At 41.5% G+C, this 27,981-nt stretch overlaps 1 protein-coding gene across 6 annotated transcripts in view; it reads left to right on the top strand.

Annotated features, from left to right (window-relative positions):
* Positions 1 to 27,981, top strand: part of tmem201 (transmembrane protein 201) — a 187,327-nt gene that overhangs the window by 60,905 nt on the left and 98,441 nt on the right. For 3 of the 6 annotated variants that reach the window (XM_041206450.1, XM_041206449.1, XM_041206451.1), the window contains exon 6: positions 4,567 to 4,770. In XM_041206450.1, coding sequence (XP_041062384.1) covers positions 4,567 to 4,770 — 204 coding nt within the window. Of the gene's footprint in view, positions 1 to 4,566; positions 7,399 to 27,981 lie in introns of those variants that run through there. The other 3 variants (XR_005945309.1, XM_041206452.1, XM_041206453.1) reach the window with 3 other exon arrangements.

Genomic DNA, 27,981 nt, shown 5'->3' on the forward strand with positions numbered 1-27,981 from the left:
CCCAGCTCAGTTAATCCTGCAATGTCATCCTCACGAGCATCTGGGGACTTGCGCCAAAATTGGGAGTGCTGTCCCACAGTGTAGTCATTTATGCTCAGTCATACCTTTCAGCCAACTTCCTAGACTCCTCCATTGATATCACAAAGACAAAAGAGCTGAATTCCATAGTTGAGGTGAGAGTGACTGCTCTTGACATCAAGGCTGCATTTGACAGACCATGGCATCAAGGAGCCATAGTGAAATCGAAATCATTGGGAATTGAGGGAAAAAATCTCCACTGGCAGGAGTTGTACCTAGCACAAAAAGAAACATCATTGTCTATGCTGGAGGGTAATCTTCTCAGCCCCAGGACATTCCAGCAGGAGTCCCAAAGTTGTTTCAAGTAAAGCTGTTGAAGAATAAACTCTTATTTTTAATAGACTAGTCAAACTTGTGCAATTAATTAAGTGGAAGAATGTTCCGAGAAGCTGACATTTAAAACATGGATTTAGGCAAGGGGAGGAGGGTTGGTGGTGAGAGAAGTGAGAAAAACCCATATCCTTGAAGATAAATGAAAAAATCTAATTGCTGCCGCCTGCAATTGTTCTTTTTTTTTGAGCATGGTGCATAAAAGTTGCTGCGATTAACAGACAAGAGTGGTATATGAAGTCTATGACAACCCTAATTACATCTTCACATTTCCTATTGTACCCTTGTGCATATTGGCAGATTATTACTCCATTCCTTCACTGAGAAGTACTGTGTCGGGTATCAGAAGCGGGTAAATGGAGTTGAGGTAGAGATCAGCCACGATCTAATTAAAAGTTGGAATGGGCTCAAGGGGCTGAATGGTCTCCTTGTTCTTGTAAAGCTTTATTCTCTTTCAGGAGCATTTAACTGATTCTAACTTGTGTAGAATTCAAATTTGCAATACAGGAGTAAAATGTTCTAATTTCATTAAAAAGCTTAATTACTTTATACCTTTAGAATCCAAAGAAAGTTCCAAACCATCTATGAATCCCAACCAACTTTAGTGTAAAATTTGTCTTGTATTGTCCGACCCAGCCTGATTTGGCATTGTTTCCATAAACTCAAGGTTAAGAATTTGGATTTGAAATGACGTCTAAAAACTGAGGGTAGGGAGAAATTACCGTTTGACTTTATGCGGGGTTCTGTGTGCCTTGTAAATATGGGTAAGAAAATGACAATAGCTTCATTTATTTTACAGGAAATGCAACATGGGTCTTGCTCATCAGTGTGATAAGTCAGATGAGTGCTAACCTTTTACTATAATTTTGTTTCTTGTAATCTTTACCAGCCTGCAAGGGCCTAATCCAGGACTTTTTTGTTTCACCTCCCAGCCTGTTTCTGTAACAAACTCATCACTTTGAGAATCATTAGGAAAGATTTGTTTTTCCATCTCCTTTTGTCTTCCCTCTCAAAAGCAGACGTATTTAAAGTAGTGTGCTGCAAATCATTGCCACCCTCTGGTACTTTGCCAGTTAGTTCTTGAAACCTTCCTTGTCCCTTATCCAGCAATATTTTTCCCGTCACTGACCACATATGCACCTCCCCTGCTACATTCCTTCCATCTCTGTACTTTGAAAGATTGAGTAATTGTGTTCCAACTGGTTCCCACCTGTCTCAGATAAATACAGATCAAGTATTGAAGCTTTAACTGACTTAAGGATCAGTACCATCGCAAATGAAGTACTTACCCACTGAACCATCAGGAAGATTATTTTTACTTGAGGTATTTGTGGTGTGCCTTGCTTCCTAGGGTCCATTAAGTATTTTAGTGACCTTTCAACTTAGATTCTGGTGGTCTTGCACTACTGTAGTCACAGAAGGGAACTTGCCCTGCAGAGAAAGCACCCAATTAAACAAGTCTATATAGCTTCCCTTAGCTTTCAGGAGGTAAAGGCAGGATGCAACTGCATCACACTGCCCTGAAGGCTGCAGATTTGGCTCCAGGATTGTACAGACTTGATTGAGCTCAGTCAAGATTGCACTTGGAATCCTACAATTGGCTTAAACATCCCTGGGTTAGGCGGGTGGAGAGGGTGGTAGATGTTATTGCTGTTGGTCCTGGTCAGTATTGGATAACCTCTGCTGGAAGTTGTGTGCATGCGTGTGACTCCCTCAGTGGTTAAATAGGAGGGGATTGGAAGTGTCTACGTGTTCAAAATTAATTCAGACTGGGTGGAATGAAAGAGAATTAAGTCTGGTCACAAATTGTAGCAAAAAGGAAGAAACATTTACAGGATCACTGAACACAGCAATTAATTAATTCTTAACCCTGACTGTGTATTTTATATAAAAGTATTTTGGAACTTGGGGACAAATTGAGTTGCAATTTTTTTGCTGGTTTGCAAACCTCACTGATTTGCACTTTACTAATTTCTGACTTTGTGATTTATATTAACCTGCACTGTCCTAGAGGTCAATGTCTGGTTAAAGCAAAGCATCATTCGTTCATCACTGGTCTGAACCCCTGCAAAACAGTCTTTTCCTCCCTCTTGAAACTTTTTTTGGCATTGGGGACAATTGTGCAGTCTGCTCCTTCTATTGGGTAAACAACATGGCTTCCAAATGTATTGGAACATGTTTCACATTGATCACTTTGCTGCTTTATTCATTACTGTTTTATTTCAGATTTCCAGCATCCACAATATTTTGCTTTTATTTTACTGTTTTATTCATGCCATGTACGCTGACCAGCCGTCATTCATTGTGCAGTGAATAATTCTGCTGTGCATGCAAAATCTGTAGCCTGATTTGCCGAAACCTGCTAGAGTTGAGGATGCTGGCTTACAAGGTAACTATATCCTAAATTCCCTTAGGCTACAGCAAACTGCCCCTTTGATCAAGCTGCAGGTGTTTTGAGATGTGCCCCACTTGACAAGGCAAAATCCGGTTTAGACAAACGATGGATGAGAGAATGTGCTGTGCACTTCAACTGGAAAAATAGATTAGCCAAAGAAACGATGAATCTTGGTGTGGGGGAAGGTTTGGCTTCCTAGCTAGTTGTTTACTCTGGGCTATTGAACAGAATGCAAGCAAAATAATATCTTTAACTTGTATTGTGGTTCGGGCAGCGTGAGTAAAGATGGCCCTGTAAACTTGTGCGTTGTGTATATCAAATTTTAATGTGTCTCCACTTGATGCAGCACAATTTTGGCAGAAAGAAATTCTGCTCATGCTTAAAGAGGAGTGCAATAATCTGCTTTTACTAGGAAGCAAAGAATATCTAAACAGCAGACAAATCTGTTGAAAGTTGGTGTAAGATTTTTTTCTGGACCCCTACTTTTAACAGTGGCTTTGCACATTACTAATCTCAACCAAAGCGCATTGGAGTGACTCCAAGTCCAAGTCAGATGACTCCTTCTGAGGAAAGGAAAATCAATTACAGAGCCAGCCTTTGACATTGTGTAATTCCCAATAGTTGACTCTATTAGCAGGTGAAGTGTGGGGAATAGATCACCTACCTGTCAAACCCACCCCACTCCATAGTCACAAAAGATATGCAAGTTTCTAGGAGACAAACCTTTTATAACTCACTGGCTTGGCCTTGGCTGGAATATTTACACACAAAACACAGAAGGTGGCTATTTGGTCCATCAGGTCTGTGCAGGCTCTTTGAAAGACCTGTCCAATTACTCCCATTACCCTCCTCTTTCTCGAAAGCCCTGCAGATTTCTCCAATTCAAGGAGATGTCTAATTTCCTTTTGAAAGTTACTATTGAATCTGCTTTCACCGTCTTTTCTGTGATGTGTTTCAGATCATAACTTGAATTTATATTTTTAAAAACTCTTCATTTCCACCCTGAGATCTTATGCAATTATCCAATTTTAGGCACCACACTTCAAGAGATGTATCAAGGCCATGGAGAAGAGATTTACCAAAATGATAACATGGTTGAGGGACTTCAGTTATGTCAAGAGACTGGAGAAGCTGGGATTGTTCTCCTTGGAGCAGAGGCAGTTAAATGGAGATTTAATAGAGGTGTTCAAAAATATGACGAGTGTAAATGAAGGGAAGCTGTTTTCATTGGTTGGTGGATCAGTAATTGAAAGACACTGATCTAGGATAATGGTAAAAAGAACCAAACCAGGAGGGAGATGAGAATATTTAAAAAAAACTATTCAGAAAGTTATGATTTGGAATGCACTGCCGGAAAGGTTGGTGGAAGCAGATTCAATAGTGACTTTCATAGAGCCATTTCAAAAGGAAATAATTATTGTGAAAAGAAGTGTACAACACTGCAGAAAAGAGCCGGGACGTTGTGTGGGAGGTTGGGGTGGGGTGGTGGTGTGTAGATGGGACTAATTGGAAAGTTCTTTCAAAGAGCTGGCACAGAGTACAGTGGGCCAAATGGCCACCTCCTGTGAAAGTGGAGAGAACAGAATGAGAATGAACATACTTTCCAAAACCAGCTTCCTCTTTCATGCAAGTAAGGTGGGAGCTCATTATGCCAGTATGCTTGATAATTAGTCTGACCTCCTCTGTCTTTTTTACCTTGGGACACTTGGAACATGATGTGTTTTTATTTATTTGTTTTTTTTCTCTCTCACCTAATCCCCTAGGCTGCGGAGGATCGATGCCGTGGCTTCCCTACTCTGGCTGACGGTGATGAGCTTGCATTTGATGGAGAATTACCTGCAAACCGATGTTCCTGGTTGGCTTGACACTCTGAAATTCAGCACCACGTCCCTGTGTTGTTTGGTGGGATTCACTGCAACCATCGCTACTCGAAAGTCAACTGGCCAGCGGCGATACAGGGCACGAAGGTCAGAGTCTGAACAGTGAACAGTGGCAGAATATGAACTCTTGTGTGAATGATTCTGTCCTTATTTATCCAGCGGATTGCTGTTTCCTATCTCACTTTTCCATCATTTGATTGTCTCCTAAGGACCTTAAAGATGCAGCATCATTATTTGTCGACCTATGGATATGAGCTTGACTTTATAATAAAATCAAACCTACACAACGATGTACTCTTTCTACCATCTATGTTAGGTTAGTGGGCTTTTTTTAAATAACTGAGTCAATAAACCACTTAGTCAAACTTAACAAATTAGCTGGAAAAGCATTGAACTTTTTGATCAAGTGACAAAACTTCAGTTTTTTTTGTGTGGAAATAGATCTCCTGTGGCAATGCTCAATATATCACAGGACAAAGTGAAACTCTAATGCCTCTCAGTGGCAGTAGCTTGCAGCTACAGTGTCACTGAAAATGTTCACTTAGGGAATTCCCATTTATATATAGCTGGTTACATATGCATTTCAGTCATGAAGGTCGACATAAAAAGCATGACCAAACATCATGACAAGAGAAAATGAATGCATCAACAATATATTTAAGGTAATAAAAATAAATGGTGCCTTGGGGATAATTTTTAATATAATCTTGGAACTTTTTTGACTGGATGCATCCATTTCACAAATTAATTTGTTGCTCGGTTGTAAGTAAACCGGCACAACAGCCATTTTAATGTAATCTGACTTTGTTTTTTTTAAAATAGTAAATTGTACTGTTGTCAGCAAAAAAACTTAGCTTTGTGTGTTCTTTCCCATTTAGAAACGAGCGATTAATGATGGGCCTCTTTTTAAAAGACTAGAAACACTACAGTCCTCAATGTGCTACATTGCCTTATATTCAACAAAGAGCAACAATATTCTTGATTTATACTCATAACTCAAATGGTACTGTTGTGCTTGATTCTTCAGTTTTGTGATACTGACTCACATTCTACCCTTTTCTTGCCACACGTCTAACAAACTATCTTGCTTGAAGAATGTAATTCTATGGGGAAAGAGCAAGGCAGTGGGACTGATTGCATAGCACTACCAGGCACAATGAGTCGAATGACCTCCTGTGATGTATCGTTCTTTCATGTAATTGTGAAACTGCATTAAGACACCTTCTCCCCCACCCCCTCAAAATTAAATATTGTAAGATAATGATGCATTTGACAGATAACCGAGTATTAGGAGTATAGAAAGAGAAAGTGACTGTGTTTGATTTTCTTAAAGGTGCAAGCAGTCCATTCTAGGTCCAGAAAAAATGATTACTGTTTCTTTTTAAACAAAAACTTTGCATTCCTGGCTTCAGACTAGTGAGTGGGTGATATGATGGCTTTGTTTTAACACATTGTGGATCACGAAAGAAATTAGGTGATGCATTTTTGATGTGATTTGTATTCCGTCATTTGCAAATTAATCAAAGTAAATGTGTAAAATAAAAGTAGTGCAGATTTGTAATTTAGTTTTCCTGTCATTTATACTGAAGACAGTCTAATATTTACGAAACAGTGTCAGTATCACACTGGTGCCATCAGCTCACCCATCACTAGCTCAAATTTCTCCTGTTTGTATCTGCTGGTGCTCTTTTCATAAAGTTTCTTTAACTTTTTTGAATGCTGAATAACTTGCTAATATTTCAAATCCAGCAGTCCTGGGAATGCTTCTGAATGTACAATATAAGATATTTAATGCATGCACTATTCATTAGATTTAGTTTGTGTTCACACTTAATTTTAAAATTATATAAATGCCACATTCAGATCCTTAAGAATCACCAAGTGGTTTACCTTTAAAGTCTGTGTCAGGTAATGTGTAATTGTTTTTTTTGTTATTTGTGGGATGTGGGTGTTGTTGGCAAGGCCAGCATCATTGCCCATTCCCAATTCCCCTTGAAGATGCTGGTGAGCCATCTTCTTGAACCGCTGCAGTTCATGTGGAAAAGGTATAGAACTGTTAGGGAGGGAATTCCAGGATTTTTACTCAGCAACGATGAAGGAATGGTGAAATGTATCCAAGTTTGGATGGTTTGCGACTTGGAGGGGAACTTGACTAGAGTGATGAGTGAAATTTAGAGTAAGATGTGTTTAAAAATAATAATGTGCACAATTTTTTTATTTATAAAGTTTAATTTATGCTTCATAGAAAAATTATAACCGTCCTTTATCATATTGACCTTAAGTTTCCATGCTAAAGTTATTGTTAACTGTAAAATATTAAGTTTCTTTGCAAATGTTTTCAATTTTAAATGCATTTATTTCTTTATATTGAATTATTATCTTGTACTTTATTGAAAAGCCTCAGCATTCAAAAAGGTTGTATATCTGTTTTTTCACCTTGTCTTTTGTTATGCATCTTTTTATGCATCTTAATTGTTCTAGAATGTTGTGAAATTTGCTTAAATTCAAACATGCAGCCTTCCATTTTATTTTTTTTGCTTCAAACCCTTTTCTGTCACCTTGTGTCTTTTCTACATTAAAAAATATCTTTGTACTGGTTTAATTGGGGCCACTAATGTCTGTTGCCAAGTAGCTCTAGCTGTAATGTGCATGGTTGAAGTTTCTAGGTTTATATGTAGCTGGTTCTCTTTAATAAATTGTATATCCATCATTGAACATACTCCTTGCTTATGTGCTGCTGCCATTCATTTCCAAATTAAATTTTCAAAGCAAACATTCACAGCATTACAGCAACTCAAGAAGATGGTAATAGGCTTTGTTCTCTACAGCCTTTCAAAAATTTTCAAACTTTTTCAAGTTTGACCAGACTTCAGTTTAGATCCAAGTGTCCTAATAGGAGGTTTGCTTTCCAGTTGTTGACGCTGACCACTAGGGAGAACTAACTCTCCTCACAGCATCACCGAATTGTTACAGTGTAGAAGGAGGCCATTGAGCCCATTGTGTCTGCACCGGCTCTCTGAGCATCTTAATATAGTGCCAACCTCCAGCCTTTTCCCTTAATCCTGCACATTGTTTCTATTTAAATAATCATCCATTGCCCTCTTGTATGCCTCAATTGACCCTGCCTCCATCACACTTCCAGGCAGTGCATTCCAAACCCTAACTCTTTGCTTTGTGAAAAAAAATTCTCAGCTCGCATTTGCATCTTTTGCAAAACACTAGCCATCACCTCTTCAGACATAATTAACCTGAGTAAATAGCTGATTAGGCCTGAAGCTGTCAAAGCAACATTTTCTCTACATGTAGCAATAGCATAGTTGTAGGAGTAAAACCATGTGGTCTTAGAATTTTATTTACAAAATGAGTTCAGTATACATGTGTAAGAGAGGGGTTAAAAGGTTTGGTTTCAGTACAGATTTTCAACAGCATTCAGGCTACTTCCTGTTCAGTTGTAGCCTGTAGTCTTTTACAGCATATTTAAAACACATTATCTAATCTTTAGTTAACATATAAATTGCTTTAAATGCAGCCTGTAAATTTGTGTTTGGACACTGTATATAAATAATCAAAGACCTTTTAAATGTGTAAATCTTATTGTATTTTAAAGGTACAGCCTAAATACAGAAATGTTACTGCTGTGTGCAGCTAGTTTAATGTAATCATTAGTTTTATCCTGTTTTACAAATATGAATTATAATCTATAAATTTAGCCAGATTATTCCAATTACTGTAATGTAATTTTGTATCTCCAGAATCAAGCATCATTATATTGTTGCACTGCTCTCATAAAGACATTGTTCATTAACAGCAGCTATTTTCATCAGTAGCAGTCCATTTACTAAAATTCAACACCATTGGTGCTCACTTTCATGAAAAGTCATAAGGAAAAGTCAAACTTGTATGAGTTTACAGTTGAAGTAACGAATGTATTAGATGGCGATTCAACCCAAAACCATTTGGAGCTATGTTTCATCTCTACCACATTCTGTGCCCGGGCCATTTAGAGGAAACCAGCTGAATCTATGAATCTTGGCTTTTAAAGCAATACGAGCATAAGTGGGTATAACAGCTTAATGCTCAGTAACATGAGCTAAAATTGTAAACCAGGACATTATCTGTCCATATAGAACAAAGGTGTGTGTTCAAATGAAAATTGAGCAAGCTTGGCACGTTATTCTGTCTCTGTTTCTTTGAGCTTTGAAAATAATCACTCATGTATTTCAAAAAATTTAAGTAATGAAGTGGATAGAATACTGATGGTTAAATTGGTATAGTCTCACTGATGTTTGAGCTTAATTCTTGTGCTGAGAGCCACTGACTGACAGGCTGTGCAGTGGTTAGGGTATTAATTTTCTTTAAAGCAGGTGATTCGGCTCCATAATAAACTAATGTTTGCCGTTTTTGCATCAAATTAGTTTGGTTAGTAATGCATCTAATTTGGACTTGGATCTCTGGAATATTTCGAGAAAAGAACTCTAATCAAATATGTAATTTTAATTCTTAATATCCTTTTAATGCTACGTGATTCTAGATCAATCTCTGCTAGATATGTTGCTGTGTCTGGTATTTGTTCATATGGGCAAATAATTTCCACTTCTTTACATTTACCTAATCTGATGCCTATACAGATACATGTGGAATAGCATCTCTGTAAAACATTCTAATTATTGTAGTTTCCGAGGGCTGCTGTGATGATTCTTGGTTGACAACTGGCTCCAGGGAAAGACGATCGGTTAGCTTTTCCCCAGTTCCTCTTGACCACTGAATTGATAGGTTGCCTTTTCTGTTCGGCTCTTCCACGTCTAGATGGATTTTTTTTTAAACTTTAGCCTACTCTGTCGCGTGTACCTTCTGGCCTGAGCGTATTGCACCCATTTTGTAGCATTTTTAAACTGGGTGTTAGTCGCAGCTTTCTTTCAGGATCATTTGACAAATTGAGAAATAACTAGCATAGGTGAGATCAATCCTCGCATTCCAGGTGTGGTATGCGAACGCTGTTGGTAAACCCACCATCGTTCTGAGAAAGTAAGTTGTTGTTCTCAGAATTATAGTTGCATTATATGTGTTCTCACGCAGGTATGGGGATACATGTTTGTGAAAAATACGCTGTTCCGAATATCATGGTTTATATAAAAATGTATCTGCAAGTTGATGTTTGTTTTCATGTCATTGACTAACTAGGTTATATCCTTCTATTCTGTTTATAACTGCTAGTTACTTTTATCTTTTGCTGGGATTTTGGAAATGAATCTTAAAAGTTGTTAGTGCAGTTGGCCACTTAAATTGAGCATAATGTTTCCCATCATTTAAGTAATTGTATTTTTGAAGCTGGAGCTTGTCCAGCCACATGGTGAGCAACTTGAGAAGATACCCAAACTCTGAAAGTTAGTCACTATACCCAGATCAATTGCATCCTTGGAGTGCTCATCTGTTTGCCATGACATGTGCTTGTGAAAGATAGCACCAGTGAGTTTTAAGCAGGTGATCCACATAGATTTTCTAGCAGCAGTCACAAGACTGAGAATCATCCTCTGCTATCAGGTATGAACTAAATTTGAATATGTGGCTCGATTCACTGCCCATTAATATGCAACGGGTACAAAATTTGATCCACTCACACTTCAAATTAAAACCGTACGTTGCTTCTGAATTTTAAGTTGCCTTTTAGATTTGTCTCTATTCACCCTTTTCTCCATTCTTCTTCCCCTCCTCCTCTCCATTCACTTCCTATTACATTGTGATTGGCCTTTACTGCTAGGTACCTGTCCAGACTGCTATTGAGATTGTCTCTGTCTCTGTCTCTGCACACATTGGCCTAAACTAACTTAATCTTGTACAAAAATAAAAATCCCTGGAAAAACTCAGCAGGTCTGGCAGCATCTGCGGAGAGGAGCACAGTTAACGTTTCGAGTCCGTATGACTCTTCAACAGAACTAAGTAAAAATAGAAAAGAGGTGAAGAGTCATACGGACTCGAAACGTTAACTATGTTCCTCTCCGCAGATGCTGCCAGACCTGCTGAGTTTTTCCAGGTATTTTTATTTTTGTTTTGGATTTCCAGCATCCGCAGTTTTTTGCTTTTAACTTAATCTTGTCTTGACCTTCACGTGAGGCAAGATGGGGGTGAGGAAGGGGTACACATTGGCCATTGTCAATGTTTCCTTTACCCTGTTTCAGTAGCTTTTGCTGGGAATTGCAGGCACACCCTGTGTCATGTGACACCATTGTATCATGCCTTAGTATATGAATGTTAAACTCTGCTCACTCTGATTCGTCTGGAAGTTATAAGCAAATTAGAATGTTTCATTGCCTTTAAAATACTAAGTAAGCATTACCCACGTCATCCTGATCAGAGACTGGATTTTTACTCGCTGGTCTGCTGACTTTAGGATTCTGATTGAAATTTGCCACAACTGTTGAGATCACAAGATTGGATTCTGTTGACTGAAGCATTCTGAAGTGGTTAGAAAGTCAGGATTTTACTGGAAAGAGTCTTTACAACTTTTTTTTTTGCAACGTTTACTAAGATTTGGCTCATTCAAAAAACATTCAGACATTCACAAGACTATACATGGCTTTAGTTCATGATCCAACTTTTGAGATGGAGTCGAAGGGAGACGAGACTTGCTGGAAGATTCACTCTTATGCTGGTGTTGGTGCACATAAGCCCGACCTTTCCACTTCTGGTAAGCACCAGTGATGGCGTTTTTTGCGGGCAGCAAAAAGCTAATGAGACTTAATGACACACAAGACGTTACTTCACACAGCCAGCAGTGAGTTGATGGTGCACTTTCTGGATGGTCAAGTGGGTCGCCTGTTGTGATGCTGACCATGACAGGTTTGATTGCAATCTCGGCTGAGTTTGCTGTTCTCAGGCAGGATGTAGTTGGGAGACCACAGAGCACCTGAGATAATTCAGGGGGCGGGGAGAAAATGAACCAGGCTCCCTCTCCTAACTGCTTTTCAGTGACTTGTGCAGGGAGGTGCAAGTGCAGGCATCTAACGAAGCCTGTATTGGGCTAGGCAGTGAAGCCTACCCTGATAAAGTAGCATTTGGGAATCAGTTATCTAGGTTGACATATGGAAAGTAGTTACTTGAGTGAGCTGCCAGTGGGCTGGTGGCATTCCAAACAGTTGTAGGTTAGCAAAACTCATCACCCTACAGGAGGTGATGTTAGATGTGGTTAGCTATAGTTTTGCCAGCCATGCGGCAAGGTGAGATGATCTTTACTAATACGTGATGCCCAATCCTGAAATTTAGGGCAAGGAGAAAAAGAAAAAAACTGCAGGATCCACCAGGGGCAAATGAGTCAGAAGTTACACTGATGACTGTGATCCATTTTCCCGCTGTCTCAGCTAAATGAACCGAAGGCAGATGATAATGTGGTGGCGATTGCAGCGTGGCCAATAGACTAGATCACTAGATTTTTGTTGGGGATTTTTATTTATTCGCTCGCGGGATGTGAACATCACTGGCTAGGGCAGCATTTATTATCCATTCCTAATTGTCCTCAAGAAGGTAGTGGTGAGCTGCTGCCTTGAACTGTTGTAGCCCATGTGATGTGGATATACCCACAATGCTGTTGCGAAGGGAATTCCAAGGTTTTGACTCAGCAATAGTGAAAGAACAGTGATATAGTTCAAGTCAGGATGGTGTTTGGCTTGGAGGGGAGCTTGCATGTGGTGGTGTTCCCATGCATCTGCTGCCCTTGTCCTTTTAGATGGTAGAGGCCGTGGGTTTGGAAGGTGCTGCCAAAGAAGCCTTGGTGAGCTCCTGCAGTGCATCTTGTAGATGGTGCACACTGCTGCTACTGTGTGGCAGTGATTGGAGGGAGTGAATGTTGAAGGTGGTGGATGGGGCGCCAATCAAGCAGGCTGCTTTGTCTTGGATGGAAACAAAAACAAAAAAACTGCGGATGCTGGAAATCCAAAACAAAAACAGAATTACCTGGAAAAACTCAGCAGGTCTGGCAGCATCGGCGGAGAAGAAAAGAGTTGACGTTTCGAGTCCTCACGAACGGTCATGAGGACTCGAAACGTCAACTCTTTTTTTCTCCGCCGATGCTGCCAGACCTGCTGAGTTTTTCCAGGTAATTCTGTTTTTGTTTTTGTTTTGGATGGTGTTGAGCTTCTTGAGTGTTGTTGGAGCTGCACTCATCCAGGCAAGTGGGGATGTGGAAATAAAACCGGTAAATGGTGTTTAAGGTACAGATGAGCCATGAGCTAATTGAGTGGCAGAGCAGGCTTGAGGGACTCAATGACCTGTTCCTGTTCCCCCCACACACACACCACCCCCCCCCCCCCATTATACCGGGGCATATTGTGTAAAGGATTGCTCAATCTTGTAAAAACACATTTGTTTTCTCAGAGCAGAGAGGAATATTTGAGTAGATCAGTTTTTGACGATACAACCTCAACGGAGACATTATCTGTATCTCACTAAAGCAATATGTACACCCACGGCCTGAAGCTGAAGGTGGAGGAGCAATGGTGCCATGCTTGCTTACATTTAGTGTGAGTCATAATGCATCTTGTCTGGTGATATCTGGACATCAGAACACAGATCGTAGCCACCTCCAGCGGAGCATTACGGAACCAGAGATCATTTAAGATCACCTTAAGTTCACATTCAGACGAAGCATTGTATTTTGCTACTGTGCTGTGCAACAGGGTAGTCTACCATCTGATCTGTAGGAAGCCATAATCAGAGACCAGCACTGTTAAGGCAGAGACCTATCTGATCACAAATCAGCATACCGTGTATTTTTTATGCTTTATATTTTTTTTTAGCATTTTTTCCCATTTAGCCAGCCAATGATTTCCGTGAAAAGGTTTACAAATATGCAACTAACAAAATGGACGTGACTTTCCATACGTTTAGTGTCTAATTTTTTCAGCTTTTTGAATCATAATCCAAACGTAGCACTAAATTGTTTGTGTACACTATTGCCATAGCAACCTCTTCAACTCTTGGAAAGAGAACAGATTTTGTACTTGCTAGTTTTTATTTTATGGGCAGCATCTAGTTTCCCATCTAGAAAAGTGGAGAGGGAAAAAATCATACACTTAACAAAAATCAAAGACTGCCGGACTGGCTAGGACTCAAGTTAATATGGTGGGGGTTGGGGAATTGTTGAGAGAGAGAGGCAATATATTGATCGATTTGTAAGAATTACAAATTTGTTGTGTAATGAGGCCGCCCGCACTACGTGGTGGTTTTCCTATTGTGGCCTTGAATTCGATTTTCTCAGCAATGTAAGACTAGCGAGAGTAGATTCAACCAGTGTAAAATCCAAATTAAAACAGTAACAGTTTTTTTTTTAAGTCAATTTTTTGTACCTTAAAAATATTATCAAGCTATTGACCATAGCTGTGCACATACACAGCTGCTTGGCCTTTTGAATCATTTCCCACTTTTGGAAGAATATTTGTATTTACTTCCTATGTACATAACTAGCAGCTTATGGCTGAGCTTTCTAATTTCTAATCATTGATCATTCTTTTTCTACATTAGAAACGAAAGAAAAAATATAAGCTATTGAATGCTTCCCAGTTACATTATTGCACAACTTGAGCAGCAACCATTTAAAAACAAATTGTGGTAACTTGGCTGCTTAACAGCTGCCAGAAGTTTCTTGATGCTGTTGGCTATAGACACCATCTGATGTAGTGAGACCACATCTGGAATACTGTGTGCAGTTTTGGTCTCCATATTAAAGGAAGGATATACCTGTATTAGAGGCGGTACAGTAAAGGTTCACTGGATCGGTCCCTGGGATGAGGATTGCCCTATGATACGAGACTGCGAAACTTGATTCAATGTTCTCTGGAGTTTAGAAGAATCAGATGTGACCTCATTGAAACGTGCAAGGCCCTGAAGGGACTCGACAGGGTAGATGCTGAAAGGCTGCTTCCGCTGGCTGGGGAGTTCAGAGCACGGGGGCACCGTCTCAGGATAAGGGCCAATCGTTTAGGACTGAGATGAGAGATTTCTTCACTTAAAAGGGTTGTGAACTTTTAGAATCCTCAACCCCAGAGGATTGTGGATGCTCCACTGTTGAAGGCCGAGTTGGGCAGATTTTTAGCCGGTAAAGGGAATTGAGGGATATGGGGAGCAGGTGAGAAAGTGGAGTTGAAGCCCAGTGTTGGCCATGACCTTACGACTGGCTGAGCAGGCTCAACAGTTCATATGGTCTACTCCTCCTGTTTCCTATGTTCTTCTGTCTCCCATTTTTTTTTACGTTACTGCCTTGTCATGTGGCACATGCTGTACTTAAATCCAATGCTGTAATTGTGTGGCAGCCAAAACTTCAGTGATGCCTGGCTCCATTGAGTGGGGCAGAGCAGTGACATATTCACAAAAACTTCTGTCCTTTCTGTGAAGTTGGGAACAAAAATATCACATGCACCCAGGAATGGGTTTGCAAAAATATCTGTTAGTGCTGTCTGTGTGCTTGTGATTGTCTAATATGTGGAGACCTGGGTAAGCCATCATTCTAGTAATGTCACAGACTTTTTGTTCAATTTTTTGAAATTCCAACAGTAAACGGCTTTAGTAATTTTTTTGTGAAATGTTGTCAGAGGCCAATAGTAAATTCAGTTCTGTATTGCTTTGGATCGACGGTGTTGTTACTTGTACCACTCAGGTTACTTTCGTGACGTTGAAGAGAATTTTTCAATGGCATATTGCAACGTGATACACGTTTATTCGATCACGCTGATGCTTCAACATTAAGCTTATAATAGCCAAGAGTTCACTCTCAACTGAAAATGAAAACCATGTAATTTGGCTCATTGTGAGGTGTTGCCACTGCATTTAAGCAAGTGTCGTCACATTTCATTAAGTAAATCATTGTATGGAAGTGTTTTGAGGTGTCTTAACATGATACACTGTATAAATGCAAGTGTTCATGTGCAAGTTTTGTTAGCACATTGGCTTAATAGATTAGACTCCACTATAAGGAAGAAGAAAATGGAAGAGAATTAAACTTATTTTGTTTTCTTTCAAAAGAAAAGTTTAAACTTCTGAGGGTTAAATTCTATCTTTGCTCTATCAGTTTTTGTTTCCCTCCCAATGGTGGCTGGAAGGCAGACAGGTGATGAGTTCCTAGGGGTGTCCCAAGGTGCATTGGTAAAGGAGAGTGTGCGTAATTGTGGCCTAGTTCCTCAGGAGCTTAAATGAAAAGTGATTGAGGATGCCTTTCAAGGCCACAATGATCAGTTGGTGTGGAAATATCGTGCAACTAGGCAATGCTGTTTTTGTTTCAGATCAAGTTATATGAAGACCAATGTGCAGGAAATGTTAGATAATCTGCCCCATCCTTTATCAAATGGAGTGAATGCAGCAGTTTACATTCATCAGAACTGGCATCACTGACTGAGACCACAAAAATTTATGCAACATAAAGCACTAACCTACACACACACACGTGAATGCTGAATACTAAAGCATACCGTCCCCCTTTTAGAAGTAGCAGCATTAAGTTACCTTGTTTCAACTATATTTTTTATATAGGCAGTTTGTCTAGCACAGGAAAAGTATATTAATCTTAAGAGGCTGTTTTCAAAGCTGCCTTATCATTAGTTTGACATTGACTTTGAAAAGCTTTACCCTGAGGGACTCGTGAAACATTCAGACACGTCTGTTACATAAACCTATCTCTGAAGTGACAGACCTCGAGTGTTCTGCTTGCAGTAGCAGCTCTGTTTTGAAGCAGTGAAAAATAAAGGCTTGTTTTCTCAACAAGTATCATCAGGCTGAAATCTGGAATTTAAGGGACTAAAATGCAGTTGTGACAAAAGTGATGGAAGGGTCTCGATTGTGAACGTGATGAGAGCCTTTTTTTTCTTTAGGATACAGACAGAGACTTGGCCCCTAGTGTCAAAAGTGACAGCTATAATCTTTCTAGTCGCAGGCTTCAATGTCTGATGAATTGAGGCTTTTGAGCTAGTAAATTGTGAACTATGTTGAGATGCTGTGCTTAGATGTATGAAAGGTTATATGACTCATTGTAGTGTGCAGGTTATATCTCTCATTTGCAATGTACAGCTTTGTTCACGAGCTCTTCTTTATTATGTATTGCCATGGACTTGAGAGCATGATTTCCATCTTGATATGTTTCCAGGTCTGAGTGACCAAGGCTTGAAGGATTGGAATGCAAGATGTTTTTTTGAAAGCAGGAGATACAATCGTTTTGCTTTATCCTGCTGTCTCGCCACAGCCTTCAAATCATTTCTTTTTCAGAGACTATCCAGTTGTTTCTTGATGCCCATGTATCCAGACCGTTTGCTTCCTGAGTGACTTACTGATGCCAAGCTGAGCTTCCAAAACCACACACTTTGCATCGCGAAGACTGGCTGCTCCCAGGTTTAACATTGCTTGTCTCAGCCATCTGCAACTAGAACACTCATCCTTTATTACCTCAGCCTTAATTATTCAACAATACTGCACATAGCGGACGAAGAGTTATAATCAGTGCCCTCTGCACCAATGTTGCTTTGATTTGAATCTACCCTCTCTGCTAGTGCAATACAGTAACTTTGCTGCCTTTATTGCAGGCATATAATAGATGGCTTTGACTACTTGTACACAATCCCCAAACAATCTTCCTGGTCATTGTGCAGCATGACTGATGAGCTCAACACATTCTTTGAAATTTGTATCTGAAGAAGGGTCATGTGGACTCGAAACCTTAGCACTGTTTCCTTCTCCACAGAGGCTGCTAGACCTGAGTTTTTCCAGTTTCTTTTTTTTGTTTCAGATTTCCAGCATCCGCAGTATTTTGCTTTTATCTTTTGAAATTTGTTTCCTTGTTTCCAACCTAATGCTCCTAAATTTGGACATATTAGACTCTGTTTGCCGTCACCTGGCCCAATTCATAAAATATCAACAGTGCACCTGGCTCCACTTTTACTCATTAGTACTGTGTTGAACTCAGACTAAATGGATAAGGGAACCCTGCGACTATCACCTAACTCTTCTCTGGTGATGGACGTTGCCTGGGGAAGATGATAATATAAAAAATACAAATCAAAGTGCCAATAAACCATCCAACTTAAGCTGTGGTAAAATTCTTGATCCAGGCATCCAGAGCGCAGTCTGCTTCTTGAGAATTCAGTGTGCTTTTTGTGCTGAAACAATTTGATCTAATAATTTTGAATTGAGCAGCTTAAAAAGTGAAGTGGAAATTTAGTGCTTGGAAGCATTGGATTAGATAATTTGAATAATGAGAAGTTCTGTATCCCGTTGCTAATTTAATGATGTAATGCACCCTATATTTGCTGTACTTGGCACTGTTCTTACCAGTGATGCCAATTTATTATTGCATGCATCAATACTCAAGTGCAGCCAATAAAATTATACAGTCTAAGCTCTTCAAGCATCCTGAAATTGCCATAAGAATTGAATTGCACACGTTGTATCTCTTTTTCATAAGCGGGTGCATTAGGTAAGTGTTTGAAAATTTAGTAAGCTGTTCATACAGCAGCAATTTGGATAAGGCGGCAAGTCTGAATCCAGGCCTGTCATTTATGCAATCTTGATATAATTAAGTAGATCATTGGGTTTTGTTATATATAATTAAACTGTACTTGGAGTATTCAAGGGCATGCTAGTAATATTTGAATTCAAATTCTTCCCTCCAGTGATTTTGTTTTGCCGCACAAACCTTTAATGTAATTTTTTGCTTTCTGTTTACTTTACAAAGCTCCACTGAGCCCCAAGAATTTCCATATCGTATTTAAATTTTCACTGAGAGATTGTGTGTTTAATAGTTCCCATTAGGACAGCGCTGTAATTAGTTTGAAAAGGTTTGTGGGTGGGCCCCCGTCTGTAAGGGTTTTAGATGCATCTTTTGGGGGTGTATTGCCACCAAATTTGCTCTCTCGTGCTCTCGCTCTCGCTCTTTTCCTGTCTTTGTTCTTTTCCTTTCCATACTCCCTGGGTGGGCCTCTTGTTCCCAGACATATTTTCACTCTTAAATCGGCTGCAAGAAGATGACCTTCTCTCGGATCGTTCACTGAAAGTGAGAGCAAGTGAATGTAGGCCCTGCGCAGTAAATAGATGCTTCAGTGCATGTAGTTATTTATGGCCTCTGTTGACGCCAAGTTAATTAGCTTAAAGAGGACTAGAAACACTAATGACCATGTATGTTATAAGTTTTTTAGAAATGTTAAATGTGGATGGGGACTTGCACCTTCTGTGGCTGCCTGTTAACATAATAGTACATTTTAGGATTTGAACACAGCAAAGAATTTTTTTTTTTTTTGCAGTATATGGTGCTCTGCACAATTGTGGAAGTGACTAATTACTCCTAACAATATGATACTGCAGGTACTGATGTTAGGAAAAGATGAGAAATAATATGATCAATGGTAACAGCACCCTCTGTTTATTTGGTAATCTTGTATTTGTAATCCTATATGAATTTTTTCCCTAAGCCAAGTATCCAGGCCATTAAGCCTTTGCTGATGCCTAGTCTTCTCTTGAGGGGAAGACGTCTGGTGTTGGCTCAGATTCTTTTGCCGCGACTTGGGTATCAGTAAAATATACAGAATAATTTCCTCTTAATAACTGAGAAATGAGAGTTGCCTGCTGAATGGCTGGAATGTGAAATATGAATCAGTGGTTCCATTTGGAACCTAATGTCTTGCAGGATAATGTGACTGAAACCGGTGGTATAGTGACCGGGGACTGGATTACACTATGGGCAAATCACCTGGGTTTATGAATGCCTCAAATCAGCAAGGAACGCTGGCCCATATGTTAATTTCTTCATCATATCCAGGGCTATTGGTTCCTGTTCCTAAAAGAGTGGCTGGTTTCAGACCCTGGTGAAAAACTTCAAAGTGAAGAAACCCTTGATAACTAAGCATAACGTCATGGACACAGCATGTGTCTCATAATGGAGGTGATAATCTCAATGTTCTGATGTAAGCATGCAGTGGAGAGGAATCATTGGAGCATGCATAACTTTTATATGCCCAAATACAGAAGAAATATCTTTCCTTTCTTCCTATCTTGTCCTGATGCTTTTGCTCTTTTGCACCCAGTGGTAGTGTAAGTAAAGTATTACGGCTCGAGATTAGACCATTCCATTTCTACTATTGTAAACTGTATACTTGCGATCATTTTTTCAGATATTAAAAAGTCAAATATTTCACTCATTTTTAATGTAAGAAAACATTGGCTAAATTTTTCAGTATGTTGTGCCATCTGTGCTTTTCCACGAAAATTAGTCTTAGCAAAGAGTATTACTCAGTAAGTGCTACTTAAAGTACAAAATATTAGGGTTGAACTCTCGTGATGTCTTTTATGATGTATGAGAGACTCCTGTGGCCAAGAAATTACAATTTTTTATGGTTAGGGTAATGTAACCAATATGGGGGCAGCATGAAAGAAGGAAAGATGAGGAAATAAATTAGTGGGGAGTAGAAGAAGGAGGGGAAAGGGGAAAAGGACAGGATAGGGAATGTTGAGTATGCGGAGTTCATATCAGCTGATTTAAGGAGGACTTCCAGGTGTTGGTGTTCCCATCTGTCCGCTGCCCTCATCCTTCCAGATGGTAGTGGTCATGGGTTTGGAAAGTGCTGTCGAAGGAGCCTTGGTGAGTTCCTGCAGTGCATCTCATTGATGGGGTACACTGCTGCGTCAGTGGTGGAGGGAGTGAATGTTTGTGGATGTGGTGCCAATCAAGCAGACTACTTTGTCCTGGATGGTGTCAAGCTTCTTGTGTTGTGGGAGCTGCACTCATCCAGGCAAGTGAGGATTATTCCATCATACTCTTGACTATGCCTTGTAGATGGTGGACAGGCTTTGGGAAGTCAGAAGGTGAGTTACTCATTGCACAATTCCTAGCCTCTGACCTGCTCTTGTAGCCACAATATTTATATGGCTAGTCCAGTTCAGTTTCTGGCCAATGGTAACCCCCAGGATGTTGATAGTGGGGGACTCAGTGACGTTAATGCCATTGAACATCAAGGGGCGATGATTGAATTCTCTCTTGTTGGAGATGGTCATTGCCTGACATTTGTGTGGCACGAATGTTACTTGCCACTTGTCAGCTTGAGACTGGATATTGTCCAGGTCTTGCTGCATTTGGACATGGTCTGCTTCAGTATCTGAGGAGTCGTGAATGGTGCTGAACATTGTGCAATCATCAGCGAACATCCCCACTTCTGACCTTGTGATGAAAGGAAGGTCATTGATGAAGCAGCTGAAGATGGCTGGGCCGCGGACACTACCCTGAGGAACTCCTGCAGTGATGTCCTGGAGCTGAGATGACTGACTTCCAACAACCACAACCTTTTTTCTTTGTGCTAGGTATGACCCCAACCAGTGGAGAGATTTTTCCCCTGATTCCCACTGACTCCAGTTTTGCTAGGGCTCCTTGAGGCCACACTCGGCCAAATGCAGCCTTGATGTCAAGGGCAGTCACTCTCACCTCACCTCTGAAGTTCAGCTCTTTTTTGTCCATGTTTGGACCAAGGCTGTAATGAGGTCAGGAGCTGAGAGGCCCTGGCAGAACCCAAACTGGGCATCAGTGAGCAGGTTATTGCTAAGCAAGTGCCACTTGGTAGCACTGTTGATGACCCCTTCCATTACTTTACTGATGATGGAGAGTAGACTGATGGGGAGGTAATTGACCTGGTTGGATTTGTCCTGATTTTTTTGTACAGGACATACCTGGGCAATTTTCCACATAATTGGGTAGATGCCAGTGTTGTAACTGTACTGGAACAGTTTGGCTAGGGGTGCAGCAAGTTCTGGAGCACAAGTCTTCAGTACTATTGCTAGAACATTGTCAGGGTCCATAGCCCTAGCGATATTCAGCAACTTCAGTTGTTTCCTGATATCACGTGGAGTGAATCGAATTGGCTGGAGCCTGGCATCTGTGATGCTGGGGCCCTCCGGAGGAAGCCAAGATGAATCATTGGCACTTCTGACTGAAGACTGTTGCAAATGCTTCAGCCTTATCCTTTGCACTGATGTGCTGGGTTCCTCCATCATTGAGGATGGGGATATTTGTGGAGCCGCCTCCTCCACTGAGTTTAATTGTCCCTCATCATTCACGACTGGATGTGCCAGGACTGCAGAGCTTAGATCTGATCTGTTGGTTGTGGGATTGCTTAGCCCTGTCTATCACTTGTTGCTTATGCTGATTGGCACATGAGTAGCCCTGTGTTATAGCTTCACCAGGTTGACACCTCATTTTTAGATATGCCTGGTGCTGCTCCTGACATGCCCTCCTGCACTCTTCATTGAATCAGGATTGATCCCCCGGTTTGGTGGTAATGGTAGAGTGGGGGATATGCCGGGCCATGAGGTCACAGATTGTGTTTGAGAACAATTCTGCTGCTGATGGCCCACAGCGCTTCATGGATGCCCAGTCTTGAGTTGCGAGATCAGTTTGAAATCTATCCCATTTAGCACAGTGGCAGTGCCACACGACACGATGGAGGGTATCCTCAATGTGAAGGAGGGATTTTGTCTCCACAACTACTGTGTGCGGTGATCTCTCCTACCGATACTGTCAAGGACAGATGCATCTGTGGCAGGCAGGTTGGTGAGGATGAGGTCAAGTATGTTTTTCCCTCTTGTTGGTCCCCTCACTGCCTGGCGCAGACCCAGTCTAGCAGCTTTGTCATTGAGGACTTGACCAGCTCAGTCTTTAGTGGTGCTACCGAGCCACTTGGTGATGAACTTTGAAGTCCCCACCCAGAGTATGTTCTGCGCCATCAGTGTTTCCTCCAAGTGATGTTCAACGTGGAGGAGCACTGATTTGTCAGCTGAGGGAGGGTGGTACATGGTGATCAGCAGGAGGTTTCCTTGCCCATGTTTGACCTGATGCCACGAGACTTCATGGGGCCCAGAGTCGATGTTGAGGACTCCCAAGGCAACTCCCTCCCAACTGTACACCACTGTGTCGCCTGCTCTGCTGAGTCTGTCCTGCCGCTGGGACAGGACATACCCAGGGATGGTGATGGTGGTGTCTGGGACGTTATCTGGGGAGGCGGTGGTGTAGTTGTATTGTCACTGGACTGGTAATCCAGAGACCCAATGTAATGCTCTGGGACCAGGGTTCGAATCCCACCACGGCAGTTGATGGAATTTGAATTTAATTAGAAATCTGGAATTAAAAGCCGGATGACCATAAAACCATTGCCAATTTCTATAAAAACCCATCTGGTTCACTCACGTCCTTCACGGAAGGTAATCTGTTGTCCTTACCCAGTCTGGCCTGCGTGACTCCAGAGTCACAGTAATGTGGCTGACTCTTAAATGCTGAGCAAGGGCAACAAATGCTGGTCTAGCCGGTGACGCCCACATCTCATGAATGAATGAATTTTTAAAAAAAAAAACCTGTAAGGTATGATTCCATGAGGATGACTGTCAGGCTGTTGCTTGACGAGTCTGTGAGACAGCTCTCCCAATTATGGCACTCGGCCCCCCAGATGTTAGCTAGCAGGTCCTTGCAGGGTTGACAGGGCTGAGATTGCTGAGGTGCCTAGGTTGATGTCAGGTGGTCTATCCAGTTTCATTCCTTTTTTGTGACTTTGTAGTGGTTTGTTACAACTGAGTGGCTTGCTAGGCCATTTCAGAGGGCATTGAAGAGTCAACCACGTTGCTGTGGGCCTGGAATCATGTGTAGGCCAGACCAGGTAAGATTTCCTTCCCCAAAAGACATTCGTGAACCAGGTGGGATTTTACAACAATCGACAATGATGACCATGGAACAATTAGACTTTTAATTCCAGATTTTCTTTCATTGAATTCAAATTCCACCATTTGGCATGGCGGGACTCAAACCTGGGTCCCCAGAGCATCACCCTGGGTCTCTAGGTTACTAGTCCAGCAACAATACATCATTGCCTCCCCAGTTTTTCACAACTTTACATTTCCAGTGTTTTATGTTTATACTATTGTAAATACCCAAGGAGCACCTATGGTGAAATAAACATGTGTTCAGTGATCTTTCACCATAACTGGAAAAATTACAACAGGTTTTAAGCAAGTACAGGGCGGGCGGGGTGTTTGGTGAGGAGTAGCGGCAAGAAGAGAGCAAAGGGTAAAAGGGAAAGTCTGTCTTGGGGTGAAAGGCAGTAATGATTAAATAACAAGGGAGCGGGAGCTGGTAAGTTTTAAAAAAAGAAAGCAAAAGATGAGCCTGGAGGAGGTGTAAATAACAATAGTGGAATCATTACCAGCACCTACTGTCTTAAAAAAGTGGGGAGCAGTGGTTATGATCTGAAACGGTTTACACTTACAGTGCCACTAACAGTGGCATGCTAAACTCAAACACTATTTTTAACATTTAATAGATTATATGAATGGGCTTGGGTTGTAGTATTTCTGCTACAGGTAGTTTGGTTAACACAAATATAAATACATCTGTGATTGTGGTTTCGGTTTGAGTTTATGCTTCATATTAAATATATCTATCAGGTTTCAAAATAGAACATAATGAACTCAAGGAAACAGCATCCTGCTGGTAAGTTTTCTTTTGTCAATGTATAATTCCACCTCTACAATTTTATTTATATTTATATATTTCTTTGGAGGGAAAAGACATGAAGTGATCGCTAGTAATTATTGTACATATTGCATATGTAATCTGTTTGGCACTATGGACATGATCTGTGCAGTCACAAAACATAGGAAATCAGAATTGATTAAGTATTGAATATGGAGTGTCATTCAATCCATGTCAAGGGAATAAATGGAGATGAATATTGAAGTAGCTGTTAATGGCTGTATGAGCGTGTGTCCTGAGAAGCCAGATTCTCTTTGTATTCTTTATATATTTGTAGTGTTAAATGTGTGTTTCGGGCTGTAAATGAAACCCTATTCATACTGTGTAATTGTTCCACTGAATTATTTTGTATGAAGGAATGAGTGTAAAGTAGTGTACCGCACCTTCCCAGGTTAGCGATACAGCTCCTAAAGGTCCCCCTGTTTTCCACCCCCTCCTGAAACAGGCACAGTTCTTAGTGATATGTCTACTTCCTGAGCTGTGTAAAGACAGTGACAGCACTAGACTTGATTTTGGAGTTCGTGCCAAAATGCTGTACAGTTGGCAGAGAGACACGAAAGACAGTGGAATAGCTGTAAAGAAGAAATCCAAGTGATGCAGCGAGTTGGGATAGGGTGGGTCAGAAATGATCTCCTTGGCCAGTGGGATTTTTATAATGCCCCAATCCTTACTATTTGACTCGGTGTTTATTCTGAATATGGACGTTAGGTCAGCTGCTAGAAAATGGAAGCTGCTGCTTTGATTTGTTTTCTCTCTGTTTTTGGCTGTCTTATTCTTGATGATTAAAATTTAAGTTTCTTAAAAGACTGTTTGTTTGAAATGCTTGTGTGACTGCTGCGTATATTTGTTGTTCCACATACTGCTGAAACATGTTATTGTTCTGCTGTAATAAACTGCTTTGAAGTCAGGCTTAAGTTTTAATTTTTCATGTTGATTTTGTTTTGCGGTATGCCTTCCTGCTTTTGATTGCATAAAACTCAAATTAACTCTAACTTCCAGTGTCTGTGTTCTAAAATCTCAAGTGAATTGCTGTAGTTAAAATGAGAAATCGGTTTACAAATTAGTGAAATTTTCATCTACACAAAGGGAGACTGTACTTAAGCGTTCTAAACTTATATACCCCTATCCTATATGCTTAGGATACTTTCATGTAAAGTGCACTGGTACGTAAGCTAGTAGTACTTTCAGTTAACTTTTAGCATTGCCTAAAGGGTTTGCATGGTACACGAGAGTGTAATCGGACAAAAATTTGACATCAAACCATAATGAGATATTGGAACAGGTGATCAAAAGCTTGATCAAAGAGGTAGGTTTTAAGGACTACCTTATAGGAGGAGAGAGAGGCAGAAAAGTTTAGGGAGGGAATTCCAGAGCTCCGGGACAATGAGGCTGAAGGTACTGCTGCCAATGGTGGAGCAATGAAAATGACATATTATTACACAGGGTGTGCAGCACAGAATTACACAGGGTGTGCAGCACAGAATTACATAGGGTGTGCAGCACAGAATTACATAGGGTGTGCAGCACAGAATTACATAGGGTGTGCAGCACAGAATTACATAGGGTGCGCAGCACAGAATTACATAGGGTGTGCAGCACAGAATTACACAGGGTGTGCAGCACAGAATTACACAGGGTGTGCAGCACAGAATTACACAGGGTGTGCAGCACAGAATTACATAGGGTGTGCAGCACAGAATTACATAGGGTGTGCAGCACAGAATTACATAGGGTGTGCAGCACAGAATTACGCAGGGGGTGCAGCACAGAATTACGCAGGGGGTGCAGCACAGAATTACACAGTGTGCAGCACAGAATTACGCAGGGTGTGCAGCACAGAATTACGCAGGGTGTGCAGCACAGAATTACGCAGGGTGTGCAGCACAGAATTACGCAGGGTGTGCAGCACAGAATTACGCAGGGTGTGCAGCACAGAATTACGCAGGGTGTGCAGCACAGAATTACGCAGGGTGTGCAGCACAGAATTACGCAGGGTGTGCAGCACAGAATTACGCAGGGTGTGCAGCACAGAATTACGCAGGGTGTGCAGCACAGAATTACGCAGGGTGTGCAGCACAGAATTACGCAGGGTGTGCAGCACAGAATTACGCAGGGTGTGCAGCACAGAATTACGCAGGGTGTGCAGCACAGAATTACGCAGGGTGTGCAGCACAGAATTACGCAGGGTGTGCAGCACAGAATTACACAGTGTGCAGCACAGAATTACGCAAGGTGTGCAGCACAGAATTACGCAGGGTGTGCAGCACAGAATTACGCAGGGTGTGCAGCACAGAATTACGCAGGGTGTGCAGCACAGAATTACGCAGGGTGTGCAGCACAGAATTACGCAGGGTGTGCAGCACAGAATTACGCAGGGTGTGCAGCACAGAATTACATAGGGTGTGCAGCACAGAATTACATAGGGTGTGCAGCACAGAATTACATAGGGTGTGCAGCACAGAATTACGCAGGGGGTGCAGCACAGAATTACGCAGGGGGTGCAGCACAGAATTACACAGTGTGCAGCACAGAATTACGCAGGGTGTGCAGCACAGAATTACGCAGGGTGTGCAGCACAGAATTACGCAGGGTGTGCAGCACAGAATTACGCAGGGTGTGCAGCACAGAATTACGCAGGGTGTGCAGCACAGAATTACGCAGGGTGTGCAGCACAGAATTACGCAGGGTGTGCAGCACAGAATTACGCAGGGTGTGCAGCACAGAATTACGCAGGGTGTGCAGCACAGAATTACGCAGGGTGTGCAGCACAGAATTACGCAGGGTGTGCAGCACAGAATTACGCAGGGTGTGCAGCACAGAATTACGCAGGGTGTGCAGCACAGAATTACGCAGGGTGTGCAGCACAGAATTACGCAGGGTGTGCAGCACAGAATTACGCAGGGTGTGCAGCACAGAATTACGCAGGGTGTGCAGCACAGAATTACGCAGGGTGTGCAGCACAGAATTACGCAGGGTGTGCAGCACAGAATTACACAGTGTGCAGCACAGAATTACGCAAGGTGTGCAGCACAGAATTACGCAGGGTGTGCAGCACAGAATTACGCAGGGTGTGCAGCACAGAATTACGCAGGGTGTGCAGCACAGAATTACGCAGGGTGTGCAGCACAGAATTACGCAGGGTGTGCAGCACAGAATTACGCAGGGTGTGCAGCACAGAATTACGCAGGGTGTGCAGCACAGAATTACGCAGGGTGTGCAGCACAGAATTACGCAGGGGGTGCAGCACAGAATTACGCAGGGGGTGCAGCACAGAATTACGCAGGGGGTGCAGCACAGAATTATGCAGGGTGTGCAGCACAGAATTACGCAGGGTGTGCAGCACAGAATTACGCAGGGGGTGCAGCACAGAATTACACAGGGTGTGCAGCACAGAATTACGCATGGTGTACAGCACAAAATTACACAGGGCGTGCAGCACAGAAACCACAGCAGCTGGTGAAATTTAAATTCAAATAACTGATAAATCTGGAATTTAAAACTATTCTCAGTAATGGTGGCCATGACAACTATTATTGGTTGTCGTTAAAAACCCATCTGGTTCACTAATGCCCCTTCAGGGATGGAAATCTTCCTTCCTTACCCGGTCTGGCCTACATGTGACTCCAGACCCACAGAAATGTGGTTGATTCTTAACTGCCCTCTGAAACGGCCTAGTAAGCCACTATGTTCAAGGGCAATTGCGGATGGGTAACAAACGCTGGCCCTGCCTTATCCCACGGAAGAATTTTTTAAAAAGCCATTTGGCC

This window comes from Carcharodon carcharias, chromosome 15, assembly GCF_017639515.1.
Source record: "Carcharodon carcharias isolate sCarCar2 chromosome 15, sCarCar2.pri, whole genome shotgun sequence".
Taxonomy (NCBI): Eukaryota; Metazoa; Chordata; class Chondrichthyes; order Lamniformes; family Lamnidae; genus Carcharodon; species Carcharodon carcharias.